The 25281-nt window shown below is 55.9% G+C and overlaps 10 protein-coding genes across 10 annotated transcripts; 6 read left to right on the forward strand and 4 right to left on the reverse strand.

Moving 5' to 3' along the window:
* Positions 1 to 421: 421 nt before the first annotated feature.
* On the forward strand, positions 422 to 2010 carry BO95DRAFT_441968 (D-mandelate dehydrogenase-like dehydrogenase). The gene is made up of 7 exons (XM_025586316.1): positions 422 to 601; positions 667 to 765; positions 830 to 944; positions 997 to 1113; positions 1171 to 1253; positions 1316 to 1597; positions 1649 to 2010. Exons 1-7 carry the CDS (start codon positions 521 to 523, stop codon positions 1865 to 1867), a joined length of 996 nt encoding a protein of 331 aa, XP_025443287.1. The 5' UTR covers positions 422 to 520; the 3' UTR covers positions 1868 to 2010.
* On the reverse strand, positions 1997 to 2919 carry BO95DRAFT_441970 (2-oxo-4-hydroxy-4-carboxy-5-ureidoimidazoline decarboxylase). Its single transcript, XM_025586317.1, has 3 exons — positions 2388 to 2919; positions 2218 to 2317; positions 1997 to 2164 (listed from the first exon to the last, which is right to left on the reverse strand). The coding sequence occupies exons 1-3, from the start codon at positions 2789 to 2791 to the stop codon at positions 2120 to 2122; spliced, it is 549 nt and encodes a 182-aa protein (XP_025443288.1). The 5' UTR covers positions 2792 to 2919; the 3' UTR covers positions 1997 to 2119.
* A 253-nt stretch (positions 2920 to 3172) lies between these two features.
* On the reverse strand, positions 3173 to 4100 carry BO95DRAFT_441972 (uncharacterized protein). The gene has a single exon (XM_025586318.1). The coding sequence runs from the start codon at positions 4035 to 4037 to the stop codon at positions 3510 to 3512; it is 528 nt and encodes a 175-aa protein (XP_025443289.1). The 5' UTR covers positions 4038 to 4100; the 3' UTR covers positions 3173 to 3509.
* A 786-nt stretch (positions 4101 to 4886) lies between these two features.
* Positions 4887 to 6595, forward strand: BO95DRAFT_441973 (SDR family oxidoreductase). Its single transcript, XM_025586319.1, has one exon. It carries the CDS (start codon positions 4922 to 4924, stop codon positions 6119 to 6121), a length of 1200 nt encoding a protein of 399 aa, XP_025443290.1. The 5' UTR covers positions 4887 to 4921; the 3' UTR covers positions 6122 to 6595.
* A 22-nt stretch (positions 6596 to 6617) lies between these two features.
* On the reverse strand, positions 6618 to 8049 carry BO95DRAFT_462852 (uncharacterized protein; the record flags this gene model as incomplete). The annotated part of the gene is made up of 3 exons (XM_025588945.1): positions 6618 to 7246; positions 7332 to 7905; positions 7993 to 8049. 3 exons carry the CDS (start codon positions 8047 to 8049, stop codon positions 6618 to 6620), a joined length of 1260 nt encoding a protein of 419 aa, XP_025443291.1.
* Positions 8050 to 8865: 816 nt separating this feature from the next.
* Positions 8866 to 10230, forward strand: BO95DRAFT_441976 (homoserine dehydrogenase). Its single transcript, XM_025586320.1, has 2 exons — positions 8866 to 8939; positions 9087 to 10230. The coding sequence occupies exons 1-2, from the start codon at positions 8909 to 8911 to the stop codon at positions 10163 to 10165; spliced, it is 1110 nt and encodes a 369-aa protein (XP_025443292.1). The 5' UTR covers positions 8866 to 8908; the 3' UTR covers positions 10166 to 10230.
* Positions 10231 to 10664: 434 nt separating this feature from the next.
* BO95DRAFT_513749 (glycoside hydrolase family 28 protein) lies at positions 10665 to 12043 on the reverse strand (the record flags this gene model as incomplete). The annotated part of the gene is made up of 4 exons (XM_025591628.1): positions 10665 to 11009; positions 11089 to 11218; positions 11296 to 11718; positions 11777 to 12043. 4 exons carry the CDS (start codon positions 12041 to 12043, stop codon positions 10687 to 10689), a joined length of 1143 nt encoding a protein of 380 aa, XP_025443293.1. The 3' UTR covers positions 10665 to 10686.
* Positions 12044 to 15097: 3054 nt separating this feature from the next.
* BO95DRAFT_441979 (uncharacterized protein) lies at positions 15098 to 16440 on the forward strand. The gene is made up of 2 exons (XM_025586321.1): positions 15098 to 15223; positions 15290 to 16440. The coding sequence occupies exons 1-2, from the start codon at positions 15105 to 15107 to the stop codon at positions 16260 to 16262; spliced, it is 1092 nt and encodes a 363-aa protein (XP_025443294.1). The 5' UTR covers positions 15098 to 15104; the 3' UTR covers positions 16263 to 16440.
* Positions 16441 to 16897: 457 nt separating this feature from the next.
* BO95DRAFT_462856 (acetylornithine transaminase) lies at positions 16898 to 18478 on the forward strand (the record flags this gene model as incomplete). Its single annotated transcript, XM_025588946.1, has 3 exons — positions 16898 to 17035; positions 17114 to 17353; positions 17417 to 18478. The coding sequence occupies 3 exons, from the start codon at positions 16898 to 16900 to the stop codon at positions 18476 to 18478; spliced, it is 1440 nt and encodes a 479-aa protein (XP_025443295.1).
* A 752-nt stretch (positions 18479 to 19230) lies between these two features.
* BO95DRAFT_360649 (MFS general substrate transporter) lies at positions 19231 to 25026 on the forward strand (the record flags this gene model as incomplete). The annotated part of the gene is made up of 7 exons (XM_025582491.1): positions 19231 to 19651; positions 19717 to 20631; positions 20735 to 20912; positions 23716 to 23899; positions 23995 to 24432; positions 24477 to 24547; positions 24750 to 25026. The coding sequence occupies 7 exons, from the start codon at positions 19231 to 19233 to the stop codon at positions 25024 to 25026; spliced, it is 2484 nt and encodes an 827-aa protein (XP_025443296.1).
* Between the last annotated feature and the right edge of the window lie 255 nt (positions 25027 to 25281).

Here is a 25281-nt window from a genome sequence, read left to right on the forward strand (position 1 = left end):
CACTGGCAAAATACACGACAGTCTAGCATGAACAGATGGGACAGATAAAAGATAGCTAGACAAGCACATCAAATCCTAGCTACAGCTATATTCACTCAGCCCTTCAAGTGCGAAAGCCATTTGAAGTATCTTGTCGGATTGTCGGACAAAGGACCGCCTTTGACCCCAGTATAATACAGTTCTGTCCCAGTGCTGTAACCCGCAGGTAATACGCAACACAACCCCCACGCGATCGCTGGAGCAAGACACAATCAAAACAGCCAGTCGCTGGAACTTGATTGAATAGGAAGGAAATAGGCAAAGCTGCGATGGGGTCATTGCGAGATAGATAATGAATAATCACATGTGGCTCTTAAGTTCAGTAGTAGTTAAGTTGACTTTCTAATCTTGCATTTCTCCTCCTCTCCTTCCTTCCTTCCTTCTTCTCTTCTCTTCATCCTCAATCGCATCTCGCAATTTCTCCCACCAAGATTGAATTACCCCGCGCACACCCCTCTTTCACCCCTCCAACTCTGACATCATGCCCGCCGCATTGTTGATCGGTGCAATCACCCATTCCCGCAAGGAATGGGAAGATTTGTCCTCCATTCTTACCCTCAAGGTGAGGAGAATGAGCGAGCGCATGCAACCACCAAGGCGACCACGGATTTAATGCGTTCGATCTAGGAATTCCCGGAGGGCACCCGCGACGACTTCATCCGCAATTGCAAGGAGGGCCAATACGACGACGTGGTCGCGATTTACCGCTCGAATACCTCCACAAAGGTACGATCTTCCCCCCCCCCCCTGATCTTTCCATGAAACATACCAACGTTTAATGCTTGGGTAGTTCACCGGCCCCTTCAACGCAGAGCTGCTCTCCGTCCTTCCCAAGTCCCTCAAATACATCTGCCACAACGGGGCAGGCTACGATAACGTCGATGTCAAGGGATGCACAGAGAAAGGTATTTTCCCATGCTTGCTGGTAGGCATCAATTGCTAAAGACCGGGGCTTAGGAATCGCCGTCTCGAGCACCCCCGTCGCGGTCAACAACGCCACAGCGGATGTGGGGATCTTCTTGATGATCGGCGCGCTGCGCCAGGCTTATATTCCCATTTCTTCGCTGCGCGAGGGTAGGTCATTCTGCACTCGAGGGGTGTGAGGGTTGATGCAGATATTAATTCGAGTAGGTAAATTCCTAGGACAAACGGGGCTTGGCCGTGACCCCCAGGGTAAGGTTCTGGGGATTCTGGGCATGGGAGGCATCGGTCGCGTGAGTTGCTGTCCATTACCGGGAAGACGAGACGAGTTGGGGTTGCTGACCTGGGAGGATAGGAAATGGCCCACCGTGCAAGAGCCTTTGGCATGAAGATCCAGTACCACAACCGGTCACGGCTGTCTCCGGAGCTCGAGGGAGACGCGACGTATGTCTCCTTCGATGAGTTGCTGGCCACCTCCGATGTTTTGAGTCTGAACCTGGCGCTCAATGCGTCGACCCGTCACATTATCGGGGAGAAGGAGTTCCAGAAGATGAAGGACGGGATTGTGATCGTGAACACGGCCCGTGGAGCGTTGATTGACGAGAAGGCCTTGGTTGCTGCGCTCGAATCTGGCAAGGTAAGATACCACCTCGAAAAGGAAGGTTGGATTGCATGTTGATGATCACAGGTTCTGTCTGCCGGTCTGGATGTCTACGAGAACGAGCCTGAGATTGAGCCGGGCTTGGTCAGCAACCCTAAGGTGATGCTGCTGCCGCACATCGGTACCATGACGTACGAGACGCAGCGGGAGATGGAGCTTTTGGTGTTGAATAACCTGCGGTCGGCGGTTGAGAAGGGTGAGATGATCACCTTGGTGCCGGAGCAGAAGGAGGCATTCGGAAAATAAGATGCCACAGTTAAGAATGACGGACTAGGTTGTCCACATTTCTGGTGGGACCTGGGAACCAGCGTGTATATAGATCTGAAGAGAGCTTGTCATCCCCATTGCTGTTGTAAGTCGTTGAACGACCCAATACATTCTTAGTCACGTCGTCGCATTATCCTAGTGCAAAAGCCATAGGCGTATCTCAAATTGAGAAATGATCGGTGGCCCGATACTGAGTTGCATTTCAACAATATTCAACAATATAAATCAACCCTACTCCAACTTCCGCGCCCGATCTTTCGCAATATCACACATAGCCTAAAGCATGCAATTAGCATCCCTCCACCACAAGATTAGCCCCGCCAACATACCTGAATAGTCTCCTCAACCTCCATCTCCGCATCCCCCCTCTCAATCCTCTCCCGCATCTCCTCCATAATCACATCCCTATCCCTCCCATTAACAAAGGTCCTAAAACCATCGATTAGCCCCCCTCAGCCCCAGAAAACCCAACCCCATCAGAAAAAGAAAATAAACGTACACAAACCGCAACCCCGGGAACTTCTCCTCGTACTCGGCATTCAAGACCCGCAGTCGCTCCGCCTGCTCGTCCGCCCCCGTGTTCAGCTGCGCTTGCTCCTTCCTGCTGAGCTCGCTCAGATGCTCCGTCGGGCCGGCCTTGGGCCGTCCCAGCCGGGGATGCGAGCCCAGGATCCCGTACAGGATCTCGCGGTCCTTGGAGGAGTCGGCCGCGGACAGGGCTGACATGCGGCCGCCGACGGCGTCGATCAGCCTCGCGTAGCTGTCGAAGGTTTGGTGGGCGAGGACGGGCGCCATGAGGGTGTGTAGTTCGGGCGACGGCTCGAAGAGGGTGTCCAGCACTTGGAATTGGCGGTCTTGGGGCTCTGACGTCAGGGTTGCGAGTGGGGGGAGGGAGCTGGACATGGTGGGTGTGTGTGGAGGGAAACGGTTGGGGTAAGGTGGGTGTAGAGGGGGTTGGGTTGGTTTCTTTTTCTGATACAGATAAATAGAAGACGGCGTTCCGATCCAGATCAGATGCTGATATACTCGTGCGGCCGCGCGGTGGTGGTCCCCACGTCGGCCGTCTCCGAGCGGGTCTAGCCGAGAGCGCGGCGATAGTGATTGATGCTCTTATGTACTGTCCTCGGTAAGAGTTGGGCGGTCTGTCTTCAGCTTGTACTGGCTAGACCACTCGTTAGAGCTCAAGTCCTCTTCACTGTATATGATATAAGTGCCTCTCGGAGTAATAGTCTGGGATATGTGGCCCGTGGACAAATACGAAGCGAGTCCTATTCCTATTGCCAATCTGTATACAAATCAAAAGCATGCAAACAAAAAACACGTAAGGATCCCGATAAGTCAAAGCATAAAAAAAACAAAGTGTCAAACAGAAACATCACGATTCCAAATCAACTTAAACCACCATCAGCAAGGTCAGCAAGCATCCATGATTGAGGATCCATGATTTGTGACACCTCAACCAATAAAGTGCGCTTCGCGATCGACAGACACTTCCCCCAACGCGTCGAACAACAATTGAACGCGTTCAAAGAACCCCTCGCTTACTACTCAGTGCAAAGCGAGCATCACTGACAATGGAGTAGTTATCAAGCCTATTGACTCGATACCTTCAAAACCCAAATTAACCCTCAAACCGTCCGTCCTCAACTCCCGGGGAATACCTGGAGGGATCCGCTTGGTTTTTACTGTAGCCGCAGTGAGAATCATCGTGCACAAAACTTTCCTGACTATCAGCCCATCTATGCCGACCCTCGTCTTCTTCCACATTGACTGTTTCGGTACTCATCTCCTCTCTCATCTCCTCTCTCTCCGCCTTTTTCTCCGCTTCTTTCTCCCCCTCTCGCTTGCCCACCGCGTTCACCTTTGCATTCACCTTCGCGTTCACCTTTGCGTTCATCTTCGCGTTCATCTTCGCGTTCACCTTTGCGTTCACCTTCGCGTTTACCTTCGCGATCACCTTCGCGTTCACCTTCGCGTTCACCTTCGCGTTCACCTTCGCGTTCACCTTCCATTTCCACTTCTCCCGGGTTCCCTTACCCAGGGCTCGCGATTGCTTCCTGCTGCGAGCCTTCAGCACCTTCCGCGGACCATTGTTCCCTTTAGCTTTCTCTAGCCATGGAATCAGAGTTGTTTGAGAAACTAATGTCATATTGCGCGATGTACTGTTGGTGTATGTACAGTATTGATGCCCGTTCCGAACCTCGTAGCGTCGTGCTAGTCTCAGTATCCACTTCCTTATACACAGGTACTAACCTCGGTACCGAACGAGAGACCACAGCCTTTCCAGAAGGACGATGTCAGTGTAGAAAGAAAAATGCCCGAGAAGACAGAGACGCACTCGTTCTTATACACGAGATACTGGCCAAGCTAGTTAGTCATGCATGCGCTGGCGGCCATGGCCCGTGGCGGCCCAAAGGCAGTGTGGGCCGCGGGCCGTGACGTAGTGTCAACTTGACTCTCAGTCACAGAATCTACGTAAAACCTACTGGAGTCTATATTCTACAAATGTGCTTGATATTAGGCATCAAGGAGGGCTACAGGGGGCTGAATAAGTGCGTGCCAGAAAGGTAATTATGGTAGTGATCATGACTCATGGGTACTGCGAAGCACTAATCCCCCTTAGTGGATTAGGACCGTATTCAACAAAATACTCGAATGCAGTCTGGCTTCCATAACTGCCTTTGATGAGACTTAAGGTTTCTATGGCATATAACAGCTGTTTGTCCTATTCATCATCCCACTTTTCACAGAATAGTATAACACCTAGTCTCGTATCACCCTGTTGCATCGTTTTATAGTTGATTGGGATGTAAACAATGCTCCTCAAAGTGTGTCAAACATCCTGCTAATTATGTTGTATCATATAATTAAGCAGTACTGTCAAGGGACTTTCTTTATCAGTGACCGATAAGCAAAAGGTGTCACGTGCCCGGTCGGACAGCTGCGGGGAATGCGTCTGGGGAAAATGCGACCGAATGACGGCGCTCGTCCCTGTCAACACGCGGAGTGCGACAACCTCCTCCTGCCTCCTCGATGGATCTCTACGCCTCTCCTCCGAAATCGTCTACCAACCCCATCTCCCCCTCCGCCGCCACCACCCCAGGAACCCGCGAGCCGAAGCTCCAACTCCCCTCGACCACCGACCCGCCCGGTCCGCAGAACCCGCCGCGACCGCTCGTATGGCTCATCTTCGGCGCGACGGGCCACATGGGCCGCTCCCTCGTGAAGACGGCCCTGAGCCGTGATGATCTGGTCGCCGCCGTGGGCCGGACCTTCGAGAACAGCCCCGAGGCGATGCGCGACCTCGAGGCCGAGCACGAGAACTGCCTGGGCCTGCTGTGCGACGTGCGCGCCCGCGAGACGGTGAAGCAGGTCATCCAGCGGACGATTGCGCGCTTCGGCCGCATCGACATCATCGCCAACTGCGCCGGGTACGGGGTGATCGGCGCCTGCGAGGACCAGGACGAGTACGACATCCGGGACCAGTTCGAGACCAACTTCACCGGCACCCTGAACATCATCCAGCTCTCGCTGCCGCACTTCCGCGAGCGGCGGGCCGGCCGCTACCTCATCTTCAGCTCGACCTCGGGCGCGCTGGGCGTCCCCGGCCTGGGGCCCTACTGCGCCTCCAAGTACGCCGTCGAGGGGCTGATGGAGAGCATGCTGTACGAGGTAGACCATTTCAATATCAAGACCACGCTGGTCGAGCCGGGCCATATGCGCCGGGATGACACCGGGGACTTGGTTTCGGATCACATGCATCGGGGTTTGTTTGGTGGCAGCGGTGGGATGGGTACCAATGAGCATAATCTGGCGTCCCCGCTGCCGCTGTATGGGCATTTCCTGGTCAAGCCGCCCAGCGAGCCGTATAATGTCTCCACCTCGCCGGCGGCGCATGCCAAGAGGATGCTCATGTGGCTGGGCGACAAGCAGCCGGCGAGTGCGGTCAAGGCGGCGCATCTGGTCTGGCAGCTTGGGCATTGCTCGTACCCGCCCTTGAGGCTGATCTTGGGGACGTATGCGGTGGAGAGTATCCGGGATCGGCTCAAGTGTATCATCGAGGAGATCGAGGATTGGAAGTATTTGAGTTTCCCTTCGGCTTCGGCTGCGGCTGGTGAGCAGCAGCAACAAGCACAGCCCGGGGCGGCGACGTTGGGAGGGAAGGATGCAGGTGCCCGAGGCGGGGATAGCAGTGGTAATGGACAGGAGAATGAGGATATGGATATGAGGTGATGAGGAGTCGCAGAACTTGATATCTCTGTTCACTCGAGGTCACACCAAACCGCGCCTCTGGCGCAACCCCAGCTTCGACAGTTCGTCTTCGACAATGAAATCTGTTGCCACACAATCGATATAGGGACAATGCTTCAAAAAGCACGTTCCGTCATTCGATAGGGCAATTGAATTAGACCTCTCCGACATTGTGTATGGGACTCGAGTTGCAGGCTTGGCTCCATTCCAACTAATACGACCTGTTGGCGTTCGGGATTTCGCGAAGGCACTAAATCCTACAGTCCTTTTCTCTGACGAGGAAACCGAACAGCTGTCGTACGACACGAGATCCACTGTTCGTACTATGAGTTTCGCTCAGATGGATTACATTTCATAGACTACTATACACACAAGCCACTTGACGGTTATCGAAGACGTCGCTGAAGAAGGCTGCACGGAGCTCTAGCTGAGCAGGATGTAATCTGTAGGCTAATCATATCAAAAGCTCGTCCAGCCCCTATTCTTTCACGAAATGGTAATCGCCATGATAGACCGGGGTAAGGTGCGAGTCACCCACGCCGAACATCGGCATATGCCAATCAAGTCTTCGATCGAGTTCCTCCTCTGAATCAAAGCTGTAATCGTTCGCCTTCCACCATTCCTCTCTACACCTCCCCCGGTCGCTCACCTGAGCTTCCCCAACCAAGACTGAACGTTCGATGAGCGGATGCCGAACGAGAACCGGACGCCGGCCTTTGAAGGCGTCAACTCCCCTCCAAGCCCCACCTTTGGTCAGGACCCTCTCACGCATCAGCGCCACTGTATGCGAAACACGCTCAACATCCGGATGGAACACGAACCCGTCCTTACTTGCCGCAAACCCCACCGACAGCTCCGCCGCAACTCGAAAGATCCCCACCAAATCACAACACCGCTCGTCGCTGCCTTCGCTATCCCCAAGGTCCCGCAGAAGCACGCGGAACGCCTCACACTCCTCCAGCATGCTCAGGGCAAAGCTCTGACAGGCCGCCTCTAAGCTCTCGCCAGCCGCGAACGCCACCCGCCAATCGTCCGATCCTCCATGATAATCCGCCTGCAGGAGGTGCGTCAGCATCTGCCGCCATTCGTGTGCCTTGGCTCGATTCACTGCCACCATCACCAACCGTTAGTCAGCCTAAGTCCCCGATATACGTCTTCTTGGACCACAAAACAAACCACTGCACAAATTCACCCCTCAAAAGCATCTCATACAACCCCCTAATCTCCGCGCCAAACGACCAGGACGAACATCCAGCGTTGTCGACCGCCACCGACGGCGCCACATAGAAGAACGGATTCGAGATGACCTTCTCAAAGCACTGCTTCACCAGCACCGTCTCCAGCAACTTGTGCAGAAACCGCTCGTAGGACCTAGCGCTGAGCATCTTGTTGATAGAGGGCCAGTCCCTACACCGACAGAAGGATCCCAGATGCTGGAGAATCGCTTTCTTCTTCATGGGCGCTAACTGCGTGATCTCCTCCGGGCTGCACGAGTACTGTTCCCGGAACCGCTGGATCTGGGCGTACAGTCTCGTCAAATGTGTCTGGAGCAGCTCATCGGTCACGGTAAAGGCCCCGTCATCCGGGCGGTAGCCGAATGGGACGGTCCACAGCAGACTCTGGTTTTCTTTTCGGGGTTGTCGAGGGAGGGGGGTGCCTTTGCCGCCGTTGATGGCGCACCAGGGTCGGGTCACGAAGGGGATGCTGCTCGGGGGTACTTCCAGTGGGGGGACTGTATATTCTTGCCGTGGGGAGGTTCGTCGTTTCTAGGTGATGGTTAGGAATGATGGTGAGGGAGTTATCGAGGGATCGTTGAGTTTCTGTGCGTAGAGCAGTGCGCGACGTGGGCTTACCTTCGTGGGTGGGGTTTCTGCTGCACTTTGCTTCGTCTTGCAGGTTGCCTGGGTCATGCTTGAGTATAATATCTTTAGTATAGGATCTCTGCACGAAGTATAATTTCTCTATGGGAAGTAAAAGATGCAGATAGTGGTGTTCACAGTGAATGCTTTGCGAGAGGTCTTAGTAGTCACTGCGGGCAACTATGAAGGATAAGTACAGCTCGAGTCCTTTAACGCTAGTTTCACACATTGCTTTGTGGCTGTAGACATTGTAAGGTATGATCTTACAATGCAATACTTAAGGATTGCATATACAGAATGCTTTCTCCAGGTGTTATATGATCAAAGATAAACCTGCTCGTTGGTTCGATGGTATATCATGTGTGTCTTTGTTGTTTGTGTCATAACAATGGCACCCCAAGCCGTCGAACAAGATGCGCTCAGAATAGAATCGACCACAAAGAGATCCTGGGGCACAAGATACTTAGGCTGGGGCTTCTTGCTCTCAAGGGCTTTGTTGTTTAATGCGTAACCACTCAATGCCGGTTAGCCGCGCGAGACATGCCAAGAGCGCTCGAAATATGTTGTTCTGATGAGGACAATGACTCCGACGGTACAAGTGTACACCATACCTCCAAATTCTATCCAGAATAAAAGTATACGAAGTGATTCTAAGAGTGAAGGTCGCGCATAGTATTGATACACAGGCTTTCTCATAAATATAAGACATCATGTACGTACTGTTACTGCTGAATGTACCTGCACCACTCAAACTGCCACGCCACATGGCGTGCGCCGATATAGGACGATGAGTCAGCGCTGCCCCGCAGCGGCTTTTGAAGCTGAGCTGCTTCGGTCTTCTCCTCTTCCCCTCTTCCTGCTGCTTCAGGATAAGGTATCAACCAGAAACAGACCAATTGACCATCTCATCATGCCTGCTCCTATCTATCTCGGTGTTATTGGTAAGTAGCCTGGAAAGCAAATCACAAGTGTTTTCACAACGACAATTGCACGTTGTGTTCCCTGCTGCTCCCCCACCAACACGGCCACCCCTCCCCCTCACCACAAGCAAAGTGCCCACCCATACTGACCAGCCCATCTACAACCAGGCGTCGGAGGCGTGGGAACCTCCTTTCTCAGCCAGCTGGCGCGCCTGCCCAACGCCCCGCAACTGATCCTCCTCGCGCGGTCGACGCAGACGCTCCTCTCGCCGACGCCCTCCTACACGCCGGCCATCCCCGCGGCGGACTGGAAGACCGCCTCGGCGGAGGCGCAGCTGACCAAGTCCGGGGCGCTGACTCCCGATGAGATCGCGGCGTACCTGTCCTCGGCGCCGGGCCGGTCGATTCTTGTCGACAACACGAGCGACCCGGCGCTGGCGTCGGCGTACCCGACCTTCCTGCGCCGGGGGATCTCAATCGTGACCCCGAACAAGAAGGGCTTCTCGTCGGACCTGAGCCTGTGGAAGGAGATCTTCGCCGCCGCGGCGGAGGGCAACGCCCTCGTCTACCACGAGAGCACCGTCGGCGCGGGCCTGCCCGTGATCTCGACGCTGCGCGACCTGGTCGCCACCGGCGACGAGGTCACCCGCATCGAGGGTGTCTTCTCCGGCACGCTGTCCTTCCTCTTCAACACGTTCGCGCCCGTCGGGGCGGCCAGCTCCGCCAAGTGGAGCGAGGTCGTCGCGCAGGCCAAGGAGCTCGGCTACACCGAGCCCGATCCCCGCGATGATCTGAACGGCATGGACGTCGCGCGCAAGCTGACCATCCTCGCCCGCATTGCCGGCCTGGAGGTCCAGAGCCCCGACTCCTTCCCTATCGAGTCGCTCATCCCCAAGGAGCTGGCCGATGTGCCGTCGACGGCGGAGGGCATTGCCGAGTTCATGAGGCGGTTGCCCGAGTTCGATGGCCAGATGACCGCCATCAAGGAGGGGGCCGAGAAGGAGGGCAAGGTCGTGCGCTTCGTCGGGAGTGTCGATGTCGGCGCCAAGAAGGTCCGCGTCGGCCTGGAGAAGTTCGACAAGGACAGCGCCATCGCCGGCCTCAAGGGCAGCGACAACATCATCAGCTTCTACACCAAGCGGTACGGCGCCAACCCCTTGATCGTGCAGGGTGCTGGTGCCGGTGGCGATGTCACTGCCATGGGCGTGTCGGCGGATCTGATCAAGGTCATTCAGCGGTTGCAGTAGATTGGGGTCGGGGGTTGGGCTTAGATAAAAGTTTGACAGGACCGTGAAATATGATGATGATAATGATGTATGCTCGGCTGGAAGAGTAGCGCCGTCGCGGCTCGAAGAGTAAGCGCAATGTGTGTAGATGTGCTGGAATGGTTTTGGCCGAGACCCCGGTCCTAGCGGTTTGCAGAATATGCGTAAAGCGAAGGAGTCCCATGACTAACTCAATCCTCGCAGCTCACCAGAGAAAGGGTCGTTGTCAAATCGTGGATTCGCAAACCACCTTCCCTCCCAGACCAAAGTCTTCTACGCACCGATCGATGCTGTCTCCTTATCATCTACTAGTGAGTCAATTGCCACCCATCAATATTTTCCCACGAAGACTCTCCAATACGCAACGAAGGCAGAATCCTCAACGCACGACCTGAAATTCAACCACCACCCCCCCCCCGAAAAATATCTCTCTGCTACAGTACATACACCATCCCATCCACCCCAACCACCACACGCGCCAACCCTCTCCACCCCCTCAAAAACTAACAACTAATCCCGCTCGGCACATTCGTGCACGACGAACTCGTCTTCCCACCGGAGACACTCACATCCGTCCACGTCCAGTCGGAGCAACTGCCCGAGCCGCACACAATATAAATATCAGTGCCCGTGCTCTCGACGGTGCCCTGCACGCCATCGAGGACGAAATCCGTGATCGGGACGCCGGTGGTGGCCGCCTCCGAGGTGTCGTCGTAGTTCTGCTCCACGATGATCCCGTACTCGGTGATCTCGGAGAGCGTGATCTCCTGGTAGGTCACCTCGGAGACGGAGCCGGTGTCGCCGTAGATGGTTTTGATGCGGACGCCTGGGGCTGTTAGCTTACGCGGAGCTTGACTTTTTTTTTTTTTTTTTGTCTTTTGTCTTTTGGGCAGGGAGAGGCCTACCGTTTTGCGAGTTCTTGATCTCCGAGTTGTAGAAGGTCACGTTCTTGACGGTGTTGTCGCTGCGGCCGCCGACGGAGCCGATGGACAAGCCGTGGCCGCCGGAGCAGACGCCGCCGGAGAAATAGATGTTCTGTAGCGTGTGGGTTAGCTTGCTGTTCGATCTTGTCTTGGAAAAGAAGCGGGAGGTTGGGGGTCGTTCGGACGTACCTCGCCCGAGTTGATCGCGACGCAGTCATCCTGGTTGTACACGTTCGCGCCGGTGATGGTGATGTAGGTGCTGTCGCCGATATCGAACCCGTCCGTGTTCGCGGCGCCGTCATCGTCACCGTCCGTGTTGTCGATGGTGATGTCCTCCAGGGTCAGGTAGTTGGAGTTGTCGACGCTGAACACCTGCACCGGGGAGTTCTGGATGTAGATGCCGCTGATGACCGAGTCGGTCAGATCGTGCGCATAGAAGAACTTGGGCTTGGTCTTGCCCCCGTTCGAGCCCTCGTCGTCCCACCAGCGGCTGCCGTCGCCGTTGAGGTACGCCCCGCTGGCCCCGGTCACGGTGATGTCCGTGCCGGAGACGGAGACCAGCGGGCCGGCCCATTCTTCGTAGCCGAAGGTGGTTTCGCCTTCGAAGATGACCTGGCGTGACATCCATTTAGGGTACGGAGGAAGGGTGGAAAGGGAGCGGAATACGTACGTGGGTTCCCTCGTTCAGGTCAGTCAGGTCCAGGGTCGTGCCGGATGGGACGGCCACGCTGGAGAGGATGATTGTCGAGCAGGAGGTCTTCGACTTGCTCGCCGAGGAGGCGCCGTTGGAGCCTGAGAACGTGCAGGTGGTCGCCCGTTTCTCCAAATCGCCCACCTTGGGCGCTGCGGTGATCGCAGGGGGCTCAGGGGCCGGGTTGGCGCTGACGGTGATGGCCCCGAGGGCCAGCGAAAGGAGAACGGCCGAGTTGACGAGCATGGTCGCAAGAGCCAACGTGAGTGACAACAAGAAAAACCAAGCTTTCGATTGCCCGTCCTTAGTCGACTTGGCTTTTCTTGGACAAAGGCTTGGGTGTTGGCCTTAAATACTACTGGGGAGCGACGGATGTAGTTCCTAAACTCGCGGCGTGAATTTCCGTGGTGGGATTATTGTTTAGATTAAACCCCATGAACCGGCAGTTTCAGCATGATTTGCCGGCGCGAGGACAGGATCCCTGCCAGGCTAGGAGATTCGTCTGTGCCTCTGTGATTTGACGATATACATGCCAAATGGTGGGAAAATCATGGCTGGCCGTCGGGGTTGCGGTCAGGGCTCGTCTCGAGGAGGATTGGGATGGCGATGAAGATACCCCTGCGGCACGCGCATTGCTGGCGATTGGCTCTAGCAGTACGAGGAGGTCGGAGACGGCTCGGACTGATGACGATTCCACCACCCAAAGTAATAAGATTGAGTGAGGGGCTGGTGGCTTGATTCGCCGTTCGGCAGCTCTGCAGCTAGAGTGATCCGGTGCAAGATGAGGAGGTTTGCAGGGCAGCTTGCAGCTCGCTTGGATGTATTCGTCACGGCATAATGGTCGTTCATGCAATGTAGTTACCAATTGGTGGAATGAACTCGTCTCGATCTTGTCCTTGCCCATTGGTCCCTGTCATTTACTCTGCACCGTTTCCGTCCAGCCGAACCCTTGTGAGAAACATCATGCCATGCAATGCGAGCGGCAGAAGAGCTTGAGAGAGAATGAAAGCGAAGCACTCCCTTCCATGAGGGCCCCTTTTCCTGGACCAAGTCTGCAGCAAGGCATGGCGCACGGACACCACGTGAGCAACAAGCTTCGTCATGCGGAGGCATTCCTGCAGCACTGCATAAGCAATCAATCCCCAGGTTTGGCTAGCACTCTGACAGCCCGCTTGAGTGGGGCTTGCAATCAGCCTGGAACGCAATGCCAACAACCGTGCATGCATTGTAGCTTGCTGGCTGGCTTGGGGGTAATATGGTTCCAACCCGACAGTGCTTCTTCAATCTTTAGTACATCTTTAGTATAATTAACTCCACACAGCCGGACAAACTTCTTCCGTCACATCTTTTTCAAGATTGGTTGGTTATGATGCCTGCAAGGCAAGGCAACAGGAAGATCTCTCAACTGCGCAATCCGACCGGGCGGGGTGTGTGAGAAATCGGTCTGCTCTGCCACCACAGCGACCGTAACTCTAAGCGATTCTCTTCTATAGTCACTCTTGTAAAACATCAGGCAATTGCTAAGGAATCTTTTTGAAACCTTACCTCCGTCCGTAGTAGTACAAGTAGTACAAGATATGTCCGTAGCGTACCATTCTGAACTTGCTAGAGGGTAAATATGGAAGACACTGACTGGGCACGAGCATGCTACTTCCCATACAATAGACTACTGGATCATCTCTCCCGCTCTGAATAGAATAGAACCGACTTGGTGATAGCAAAGATGACAACTACGCCCAATAGACGACTACTCGGTATACTTACGCATACAACAAGCGAAAGACGCCGAGGATGGGCAAATTCTTGGCAAACCATGCCAAGCCTCCCGAGTCTGGGGTTCGGCGATATCTCGTGAATATTCTGGTCAAAACGGCTAGTCGTTGTTGGGCTATGACCCCAAAGCGGTCTTGGCACGGTAACCAGCAGGCCGAGTGGTGCAACGGGGATGGTGACGTGTTGTGGTGCCGCCGGCCTGCGTTCGAACCGTGGAGAGGGCGAACCTTAGCTTGACGCAAGCAGATAAAAGGCAGAGTAGCCCTCCACCCATCGGGATGAAGAACTGGTATGAAAATCCCGGGGACTGTTTAGTTAGACTGAGGGGTTTTCGTGAGCACTGTTGGGGAGTATGCCTTAAAAAGTAGAATCGATGCGAAGCGGGCTGCTTCCTGACAGTTGTGAGCTTTTTGTGGTTTTTATGGTGGTTGTCGTTGGTAGTAGCCCTTCTGATTATCGTGAGGCTTACTTAGCTTGCCTTCCGTTCCTTCGCATTTGATTCTTAATTCTTGGATATGCTATCTATGAGTGTGATATCTCGAGGTGCAGATGTGAGTATTCATGGTGGGGCTCTTTGATTCCCCATGTAGACCCGAATGGGGTATGCAGTGGTTGATGTCCAGTGCTCCCGTGGTGGAGACCGGTGACCGGTCGCATTTCCTCCAGTCGCGGCCAGTGCCTTCGCCTCCACCCCGTTGTCCTTCATCAAGTATTGATTCTCCCTCCTCTAAGTATACTGAGTTTGCAATCTTCATCACCCCTCCAATTCGGCCATGGATGCACTACATATCCTCGCTCGACGGATCATGACCCGAACCCAAAAGCCAGGGTCCAGACTCTGATTGGGTTGCTTGGGTCCTCGGCGCATCATCGACTCGTCCCTGGATGCGACCTTGTCGTTGATGTCCCGCCGTCATGGCTCCGTCGCGTCCCGAACAGCTGTAGCTCGCTCTTCCATCTGCTCTCATCAGTTCCATCCGATTGTTGGATTATCCTGATGGTGATCATCGGCCTCACTCCCTGCTCGGGAACTTGCAAGTCTCCAAGCCGATCGCCTTCTCGCCTGGGGGCCATCCTATCTTGAACCGACCACGCCATGACGCTCCTGTACGTTCGCACTGTCGTGCCTTTCGAGGCCGGCGCCAACTCCACCGATGTACTCATCAACGAGGTTCATTTCAATCGCACCGCCCTCGATCTTTACCACTACAAGCTCTACAGCAACGGGACGCTCTCCAATGGCACGGATTGCTATCTTGCATTCAACCAGTTCAAGCCCCATATGCAGACGGAGAACGGGACGGTCATCAAGGGAGTCTCGTGCTATGCGCCCGTCCGGGATATGGGTTCCCATGCAGCAGCAGGCCTGGCCTTCGCCCTGATGTTCTCCATCTCCATTTTCTTCACCTTGATCAATTTGCGCAAACACGGGCGACGATACTTACCGCATGATCGACGGTGGAGACTTTTGGGTCGCCGAGCCAAATGGATCTGGATGCTCGTGCTGGCCGGCTGCGGAGCGATTAGTTGTTTCATGAGCATCGATGTGGATCGGGACTATGTGGTGAACAGTCCCTTGATTCTGCAGAGTGTCTTTTATACCATTCTCACCCCCGTGATGATGGCAGTCGTGTGGGAAGCTGTTCGGCACTGGTAAGCAGGATCTTCGTCTATGAATCCATCTCTCCCGGACCTTTTCTGACCCGCGACAACCCCCAGGGGCTCTTGGCAGGAGCGACAGATCATCGATCGAGACCCTTACGCATTCAGCAAGTCCAGTACCCGCCGAGGCCAAGAATTCGTGCTGCCGATGATTTTCTACGGCTTAGCCCTCGCGAACTTCTTCCTGACCGTTCCGCGCTCCTGGGGGCCGATCGAAAGGCAACGAAGCTTGGAGCAACAGATGGCGGATGCGAAACCTGCCGCGACGGACATCCGATGGCGCATCGCCAGCTTCCTAGCCATGGGTGGCGTTCTCGTTATCTGCTATAGCCTGGAGCACAGTTTGTACCGCTACCGCATCCGCCCCACGAGTACCTGGGGCCAGCTTATGTTCTACCTCAATGCCGCACCCTCCCAATTCCTCGTGGCCCTCGTGTTACTCGGGTTCAAAGTCGGATATGCGATTGCATCTGCGTATGACTGGACGGTGTCACCGTTGAGATATGGTGTCAGCGGCGGTTGGATCTACGGACTGGGTTATACACCCCCGCTCCTCCTGATAATCCTGTTCAACATCTGTGGTCACTGTGAGTTGAATGACGACCAGGCTCTAATCGCTCGTCGCGGTGACCTCGATAGTGCCATCGCAGACGACATGGGCGTTGGCCAAAGGAAACCCAGTTGGTGGACAAAGGGCCGTTCGTTTGTTCGGGAGATTAGGAGACAGTCAACCCAGAAAGACACGGACGAGATGGACCGGTATGTTGAGATGGGAATCATCCATCCAGAGGAGCAGCAGCAACCGGGAGAAGACCCCTTCACCAAACCCAAGCCAGAAACTCAGATCAACACCCGAACTGCCAGTCAAGCCAGCGAAGCAACAAGTATGACGGCAGTGGACAGTGTTTCGGATGTGGCTCACCGTTATCTGGAATATGCGACAGAGTCAGGGAACCTGTCGCGGTGCTCGTCGGACGACCCGGCTGCAGTGCATCCTCCACAGAGAGCCAAGGACATGATTGATGGGTAGGCAGGTGGGTACGTGGTACAATCGCTTAATCGGAGTGGACACGATTGTGGAGTAGCCTGTTATGCAAAATACTCAGTACTACTCAGTGAAATTTGGCTGTATTGTAGCAACTTCGTGTGATACTCTTCTGTGACTCAATCATACAGGAGATGCCTGAAGACCTCAAGCATCTTGAAATCCACTGCTTAAGGGATGTCCAGATCCATTTCCATAGCCTCAGATTTCTCTTTCGTACTGGGGGGGGGGGTGACTGTTCAATCATGTTACATGCAGGTGGGAAGATAACACGGACATCGGGGCCAGGCTTGAAAGATTGATTGCGGTGCAGTCCGAGGACCCGCACCGCGTTCTTACCCTGTCGGGTTAGCTTTAACATTGAATGGGCGGCTCTTGGCAAGTGCAAACATGGCAAACTCAGGTGACTCACGGCGTGGCCTGCCGCTCCGATTCTCGGCTCCGATAGGTTGTCGGGCTGCGGTGCGGTGTTTCTTCTTCTGCGAGCGTGCCCGTCGAGTCATTAAATCGCGCTTCCCTACCTACCTGCCTACCTAGTACCTAGTTCCTCCGCCAGGTATAAAGTTCCCCCGGTTGCCAGAGGTCGACACGTTGTCAATTCCCCAGTGTCTGTTCATACAATGGCTCTTCTACAACTTGCCTCGCGGCGTCTGCCCGCTGCCAGGAAGCTGGTTCCTGAAATCAACTCCGTGCTCCGGCCTCGGTTCACCGCAGTGCCCGTGCGATCCTTGAGCGCGACAGCTGCTGCCCAAGCAAAGGTGAATTTCCTGATGTGCTGATTGGAAATTCCTTGAGTATCGTACTCTATACTGACGTGTGATCAATTCAATCTCCAGGATGAAAGCTCCTTGCCCAACCCCGATCCCACCGCCGACTCCGCTTCCTCCTCCTTCATCAATGCTCAAACCCCGTTCATGGTCCCCACCTACGTCCGGCCACCTCCGGTGATGGTCAAGGGTCAGGGCAGCTATCTCTGGGATATGGAGAACAGAAAGTACCTTGATATGACGTCTGGTATTGCTGTCAACTCTCTTGGTCACTGTGACCCTGAGATCGCAAAGATCATCGCCGAACAGGTGTGCACCCAGAGTCTCCACATATGCTGGCTCCCGAAATACTAACGGTGAGGGCCTTTCTAGTCTGAAATCCTCATCCACGCCTCGAACCTGTACTACAATGCTTGGACCGGAGCCCTGAGCAAACTCTTGATTGAGGTCACCCGCGAGTCCGGTGCCATGCGTGACGCTTCCCAGGTGTTCATCGCCAACTCCGGTACCGAGGCCAACGAGGCTGCCATCAAGTTCGCCCGCAAGGTCGGTCGCTCGCGCGACCCCTCGGGCGCCAAGCACGAGCTCGTCTCCTTCCACAACTCCTTCCACGGCCGCACGATGGGTGCCTTGTCCGCGACCCCCAACCCCAAGTACCAGACCCCCTTCTCGCCCATGCTGCCGGGCTTCAAGTACGGAAACTACAACGACGTGGAGCAGCTCCAGACTCTCATCACCGACAAGACCTGCGGTGTGATCGTCGAGCCCATCCAGGGTGAGGGCGGTGTCAACGTTGCCACCCCCGAGTTCCTGGTTGCTCTGCGCAAGCGTTGCGACGAGGTGGGCGCCGTCCTGATCTTCGACGAGATCCAGTGCGGTCTGTCCCGGACGGGCAGCCTCTGGGCGCACGGCCACCCTTCGCTGGCGCCCGCCTCCGGCGAGGCCGCTCACCCCGACATCCTGACCACCGCGAAGGCGCTGGGCAACGGCTTCCCCATCGGGGCCACCATAATCGCCGAGAAGACGGTTGCGTCGCACATCAAGCCGGGCGACCACGGAACCACCTTCGGTGGTAACCCCCTGGCCAGCCGCGTCGCCCACCACATCGTCAAGCGGTTGGCTTCGCCCGAGCTGCAGAAGCAGGTCGAGGACAAGTCGGCCGTGCTGCAGGCCGGCTTTGCTGCCCTCAAGCAGAAGCACCCGAACGTCATCTCACAGGTCCGCGGTCGCGGTCTGATCCTGGGTGTGCAACTCACCCCCGAGTTCGGCGCCAAGGCTGGAGACTTGGTGGCGGCTGCTCGCGAGCGTGGCATGCTGATCATCACCGCCGGTGAGGGCTGCATCCGGTTCGTGCCTTCGTTGACGATCACCGAGGAGCAGCTCAAGACGGGCCTGAAGATCTTCGAGCAGGCCTTGGAGGCTGTGATTGCCTAGATATGTGGAGTACATGCTTAATGATCGTCGAAAAAAAGTTAGAGGTGACAGAAAGACTGCTGGCCCGGGATTCTACACTAACCGCTCGCTGCGGGTCTGACCTGCCTTTGCAACACTGCATCTTGTTCTGAGGATATATTTACATCACCGTTTTCCTTTCCGGCTCATAGCATAGACATGGGTTTAATAGAATGCATATCCGACATTGTACTTGGTGACGACAATGAAGCTTGAGAAGTGACGTCTTCGGACGTGCTTAAGGTGCCTAAGCACAAGGCAGCAAGCATATTCATCCGAATATCAGACTCGGGCTCCTACATCGATGCTCCGAAAAGTCCGTCCTCCAGTGAGAGCCAGTCGTAGACCACTATCCACACTTTCCCAAGCAACAACCAGCCAGTCCCACCCAACTAGAGCCCATCACGCAAGCTGAGCAAAAAGAAAAAACACTACTCATCACTAAACCCATTCGCATCCCGCCCAGTCAGCACACCCGAGCGAGTGGCGCGAGCCTCGTATACCCAACTCGACTGTATCACCCGGATTCCTGCTCCCCGGCAGACACCGGAGCGAACTTATGCAACAGCATATGCAATGTTACGGCCATTGAGTAACCATGGAACTACCTGCTGAATTGGGGATGGGAAGCAACTTCCAGCCGTTCTTTGTATCTGACCCTCCATTTATACCGAAAAGCATCCAATGATGAGTCGAGAGAGCAATTATCTCACTATCGTCGGCGACTGCGCACAATGGCACGGGGCGCTGCGAGACCGTCCAAGCCTTTCGGCCATCGATGGCGATCCTCGGGACTGTACATCATTGCGATAGTATCAGTGGCTTTGTTTTCAGGTTGGTCCAACTCTCCAAAAACCTTGCGGACAATCGGGTTCTTCCAGGGAATACTGACAACAGGGGATTCCACAGATAACTTCCTCTTCACCTTCATCATCCCGATCCTGCCGGAGATCCTGGAGAGCCGCCTCCAGCAGCCCGCCGCACGCATCCAGGCGCTGACCTCCATCATCCTCTCCATGAACGCCCTGGTCTCGATCATCCTCGCGCCCGTGACGGGCTACGTGGCAGACAAACTGTCCTCGCGGAACTGGCTGCTGATCGCCGCGTGGGTGGTGAATATGTTCGGGACGGCGGTGACGGCGTGGTCGACGACACGTAGGTAGCTCCCTTCATTTTCACCGCCAAGGCATAGAGCCGAGCTGATGCAAAGACCCCCGCAGTAACCGGACTCATCATCGGCCGCCTCATCCAGACCGTCGCGGGCTCGGTGATCTGGATCGTCGGCATGGCGATGCTCGCCAACGCGGCCGGGGCGCGGCACCTGAGCAAGGCGTTCGGGGTCGCGGTCCTGCTGGTCTCCGCGGGCTTGCTGACCGGTCCGGCCGTGTCGGCCGCCCTGTACAAGTTCGTCTCCTACGGTGTCATGTGGTCGAGCGCGTTCCTCGTCCTGCTGACCGGGCTAATCCTGCAATTGCTCGTCCTCGAACCGCGCGGGGACGGAGCGCGCGCCAGTACCATCACCGCTCCCAACGACCGGGGCACGCGAGACGAGGAGCAAGACAGCGAGGCCCAGACCCTCGACGCCACCACCGCTCCGCTCCTCCCGTCCAGCCCGGCCGCAGAAGCCCGCTCCTACACATACCACACAACCACCACCCCCACCACCACCACCACCACCGCCGCCGCCGACACCGACCCCCCAAGTCCGGCGGGAAGCAGCACCCCTGAAAAGGCGAACATCTACTGGCTCATCCTGCGCAAGAAGCGCGTGGCCGCCGGGCTGCTCGGCGACACGCTGCTGGCCGTCGTCATCGCGAGCTTCGAGGCCACGATCCCGCTGCACATCCGCGAGGTCTTCCGCTGGGACAGCTTCCACGCCGGACTCCTGTTCCTGCTGCTGCAGGCGCCGACGCTGCTCCTGGTGGTGCCCGTCGGCGGGCTCAAGGATCGGGTCGGGCTGCGGTACCCCGTCTCCCTGGGGTTCGGGCTGCTGGCGCCGTCGCTGGTGCTGCTGGGTCTCCCAGGCCACCAGGGGTTCTTGGGGACGAGCGGGGCCGTGGTGTATCTGGTGAGCCTGGTGGCGATTGGGGTGTGGAGGACGTTGATTCTGGGGTATGGCGGGGTGGAGGTTCTGAGTGAGTTGATCCCGTCCTCCTCGCGGTTCTAGTGTCATTTACCCTTCCGACAGTCCCCAAGGGATTGCTCTATGGCGAGTGAGGAGGATGCTGATGAGTGCAGACGGCGCGAACGAGCTCGCCGACGAGAAACCTGGCATCTTCGGCTCGAACGGCGGCTACTCCCGCACCTTCTCCTTGTCCAATGTCACCTGGAAGGGGGGCATGTTCGTCGGCCCCTTGGTCTCCGGGGCGTTGACTGAGGCGGTGGGCTATTTCTACATGAACTTGGTTCTGGGTACGTTTTGTCTATTCTTGGGTTGTGGTCGGTTTCAATTGGGCCGGATGCGCTGATTGCTTTTTTGCCTTGGGATAGCTATCTTCTGTTTGCTGATGGCGATCGGGACCTTTGTTGTTCTGGGGGAACATTGAGTGGATGGTTCCAAGGGTTGGTTTGCAGGGGCTGGATGCGGGGTCGCGGGGTCTAGGATTAGTTTTCCTGGACTTGACTAGGGGTGTTGGAGCCTTCGGGCTGGGATGGAGAAGCGCCCTTCGGGCTGGGTTTGGGGATGGTGGCACCGGCAACACCGGTAGCTGCTCTGCTGGTTGGTACACGGATGAGCAGTCAAGATCTGGGGTGGCTTTGCAGGTCAGCCGGGTGGATACGGATGCATGAGTCTGAAAACAGGGCGATGGGGGTGAGGTTCGTGCCGGCTGCGTGGTAGAGCCGGGTGGCTGGAACCTGCATCAGCAGGTCTCCTTTTGCTTTTGGAGATAGTCAGCCCTTGTGTGACGTGGGTGCTTTGTAGGATGGTTTGTCTGAAAATGAAGTTCAGGGATAGCTGTGTTTCTTTGCTTTTCTTTGCTTGTAGAGGTTTCTATGTGGGATGTGTTGGGCGGTATTCGGTAGATGTACTATGTAGTTATCTGCGTATAGTGTACCAGATCTGAGAACATCTGCTAGTTTATTGAAGGGGTAAATGCCTCTCGTTGTAGTAGACTCGGTCATTGGTGCTCAGTGAGCGCATTTATCGAAAGAACACTCTTGTTTTGACCGTACTCCACACACAGTAATGGATGCCTCCATGAACCGGGATGACGCAGATATCAAGCGTTACCCAGCAGTCACCACCACAGCCACTGTTACAACCTCTAGGTCTGATTCGCGCTCTCCGCGCAAGGCTACCAGGCTAATGCTGAGACAAGCTGAGAGGACGCTGCTTCTACCAGACCTCAGAAGCGTCAATTTCACAATGACAAGCGTAGTATACTCCCCAGCCAACCAGACATAACCACTACCTCATCACAGCAATCAAATCTTCAGCCGATAACCTGATCACTTTCTTGCATACCCAAACAACAGACCACAACAGACTACAACACACCTCAAGTCCTACCCCTGCGAATCAAACCACAGCCCCAATCCCACCAAACACCAGGGCAATCACCAATCCCTCGGCCTCCCCTCCCCCAACAACTCCGGCCGCAGCACATAGATCGGATCCAGCTGCTCCACATGCCCACACGCCGGGTCACTCAGGGAGTACCCGATGATCTCCTGGACGGGGCGGTCGTACCGGCGGGCGACTTCCCTCGGCACGGCCAGAAACTGGTTCTCCTCCTGGCGCAGATACCCGCGCACCATGAAGGTGGCATAGCACAGGCGCTTCTGGTCGGCGGTGGTGTTGCAGCCGCCGCCGTGGTAGGTGGAGGCGAATTGGACGAAGGCGTCGCCCTTGTCCATCTCGACGGAGACGGTGTCGCGGACAAGCGGCGGGGTTGGGCGGTCGGTGGCCCTGATGGGGAATTTATTTAGTTTGTAGATGGGGGTGGATGGTATGGTAAGGAGCTGGCTAGGTACGCACCACAGATGACTCCCCGGGATGAACGCCGTCCCGCCGTTCTCCCGGGTCACCCTGCACCCGGCCACCATCATCCCGATCTCCGTCTCGCGGTGGCGGTCGCGCTCGTCCTCCCACTCCGCGATCTCGGGGAGCCACGTGTGGTTGACGAAGGAGTCCCGGTGCAGCGGCTGGGCTTGGGCCCCGGGCCCGATCTCCATGGCCGTGCAGGTGGAGACGTAGGGCTTGGAGATGGACTCCTTGCGCTGCTCGCCCCACCAGAACCAGTGACGGGTCGTCAGGAAGTGGGTGCAGATGGCTTGGTAGATGGGGTTCATGAGCTGGGTCTTGGTGTAGGTCGGGCTGATGGCGATCATGGAGTTGGCGCGCTTCGTTTCCTCTAGATGCGCGTGAGTGGTTGTCAGAGAGATGGGTTGGATTAGGGGGCGCACTTGGGAAGAACACCCCATCCCACTCCGGGTCTTGGGCGAGCCGTTCTTTGACTTCCTCGTAGGTGCGGTCGATGTCTTCTTCGGCGATCAGGTTCTTGATGATCACCCCGCCGTCGCGCTTCATGTGGGCGAGGATCTCGGGGAGGGGCGTGTCTTTGGGGACGCATTGTACGCCCTTGCTGCTTGGTGGTTCCATGGTTGGTGATTCTGTCATTGTTGTGCAGGCAGTGATGAATCCTACAGCTGGGACATGGTCTTGCCAAGGTGGACACTTGGGCGGGCACGAGCGGATGGAGCTATTATATGGCAGTTCTCAGGGTCTATACTCGGCAGTCCGGACGATCTCATAGACTGGTAAGTTGGGATATCCCTTCCACGCCTCCTCGACCATACTTGGGTCACCAGCCATGATCTTGAGAAGATGTAACGTGTGTCAGCATTGGCAATCCATTCTGGGCTGACTTGATGTCGCATCGATGCAACCTTGATCGCCTCGGGATTCCAATTCCTCGGCGAGCTAAACAAGTTGCACAACTCGATGTCTACCCTAAATCAGTGACAACCCCACTCGCAGGGTGCCCCGAACACGAGTATCACTAGCAACTGCTGAGACTTCACATCCTCGACAGTAACGTTCTGACTCAGCGCGACCTACAGGACATCTAAGTTAAGTCGACTGCATTATCTCTGAGTCAGAGACTGTAACACCGCAGCTAGATCCGAGGTCGATCCACTGACGAAAGCAACTGTCGCCCATGTGTTTGAAAATTAAAGTACATAAATACCGGCCCCAACCAACATGCACACTGCAGCATTGAGCTCATCCTCACGCATCTTATCCCGCCGTTCACCATCACAATTGAAGCCAGAAATTCCTGTTGCATCATGGCTCCCCAAGTCATCGTCCTCGCCGGCGGAACCGGCGGATTCGGCCGGTATCTCGCCGAAGCCATCACCAGCAGCCCAGACTACGCCGTTGCCATCTTAACTCGATCGGTACAGACCCTATCTCTTCCAAGTCTCCTCCCCCACATCTCCCATTCCCACCCCCCTCACAAGAATCCACAATCACTATCTGATACAAGAACCAGAACAAGAACCCCCCACCCTGGACCGACCACCCCAAAATCACCACCCACCAAACCGACTACACCCCGACCTCCCTCCTCCCCATCCTCAACACCACGCAGGCCACCACCCTCCTCTCGCTTATCCGCTGCCCCAACGACGCCTACCTCCCGCTGCACACCCACCTCCTCGACGCGTGCATCGCCTCGCAGACCTGCAAGCGCCTCATCCCGTCCGAGTGGGCCGGCAACGTCGACGACTTCCCGCTGCTGCCGCGCTCCTACGGCGGCACGCGCGCCCCCTTCCGCGAGATCCTGCGGTCCCGGGCCGCCAGCCACCACGTCGAGTGGACGCTGGTCCACCACGGCTGGTTCATGGACTATTTCTTACCGGACCACAAGTCGTACATGGCGTACATCCCCGGCGAGTTTCCGGTCGATCCGCAGACGTGGACGTACCATGTGAAGGGGTCGGGGGAGGAAGCGCAGTCGTGGACGTGGTCGAGGGATTTGGCCAGGGCGGTGGTGCGGTTGTTGGGGCGGGAGCGGTGGGTATGTTTTTCTTGCCTTGTTTGGAGTGGGGAAGGGCTAGGGTTGTGGGAGTGGGGTTAGGGGGTGATGGGATGGGATGGTGTACCTAGTATGCATGCTAATTGTTGGGGTGGTAGGAACCGGTGACTTATGTGGCTGGGGAATGGGGCACGTTTAATCAGGCGGTGGGGTTGTTGGAGAAGTATTACGGTATGTCTGCCTTGTATCATATTCTGTGTCTAAGGGAGTTGGAGGCTGTGTGCTGATCACCGGGAGATGGCAGGCCGTCCCTTCAAGAGGGAGTATCGGTCCGTCGAGCAGATCGAGTACGATGTCGAGCACCATCCGACACCCCCGGATGATCCGAATATCGCGCTGGCGGAGCTGGAGGAGTGTACGATTAAAGGGGCGATTTGCTGCCCCCGGGAGAAGACGTTACGGCAGAAGGAGGAGTTCTTTGCTGGCATGGAGTTTGTGCGGCTGGAGGAGTTGCTGGTCAGGGCTGAGAGGGGGGGGTTCACTTGATCCGTTGTCTGTGGTAATTGATCTGGAGTCGCTAGGCATTAAACCTGTTGTGGAGGCAATATGCCTGGTTTCAGGATCATGGTTGTTTCTGGGTCGATGCTCACCTCTTCCATTTCCTTGATCCAACGTATGAGTTCGTAGTCGTTGACATGAGGACCGGAGATCATGATTCATCATCAGCTGAGATACCCAGCTTGCATGAATTAGCATAGTCCATAACATCTGGACAGCTCAGAACAAGCTTTCTACTCTTCT

The sequence above is a fragment of the Aspergillus brunneoviolaceus genome, assembly GCF_003184695.1.
Source record: "Aspergillus brunneoviolaceus CBS 621.78 unplaced genomic scaffold BO95scaffold_26, whole genome shotgun sequence".
NCBI classification, from domain to species: Eukaryota; Fungi; Ascomycota; class Eurotiomycetes; order Eurotiales; family Aspergillaceae; genus Aspergillus; species Aspergillus brunneoviolaceus.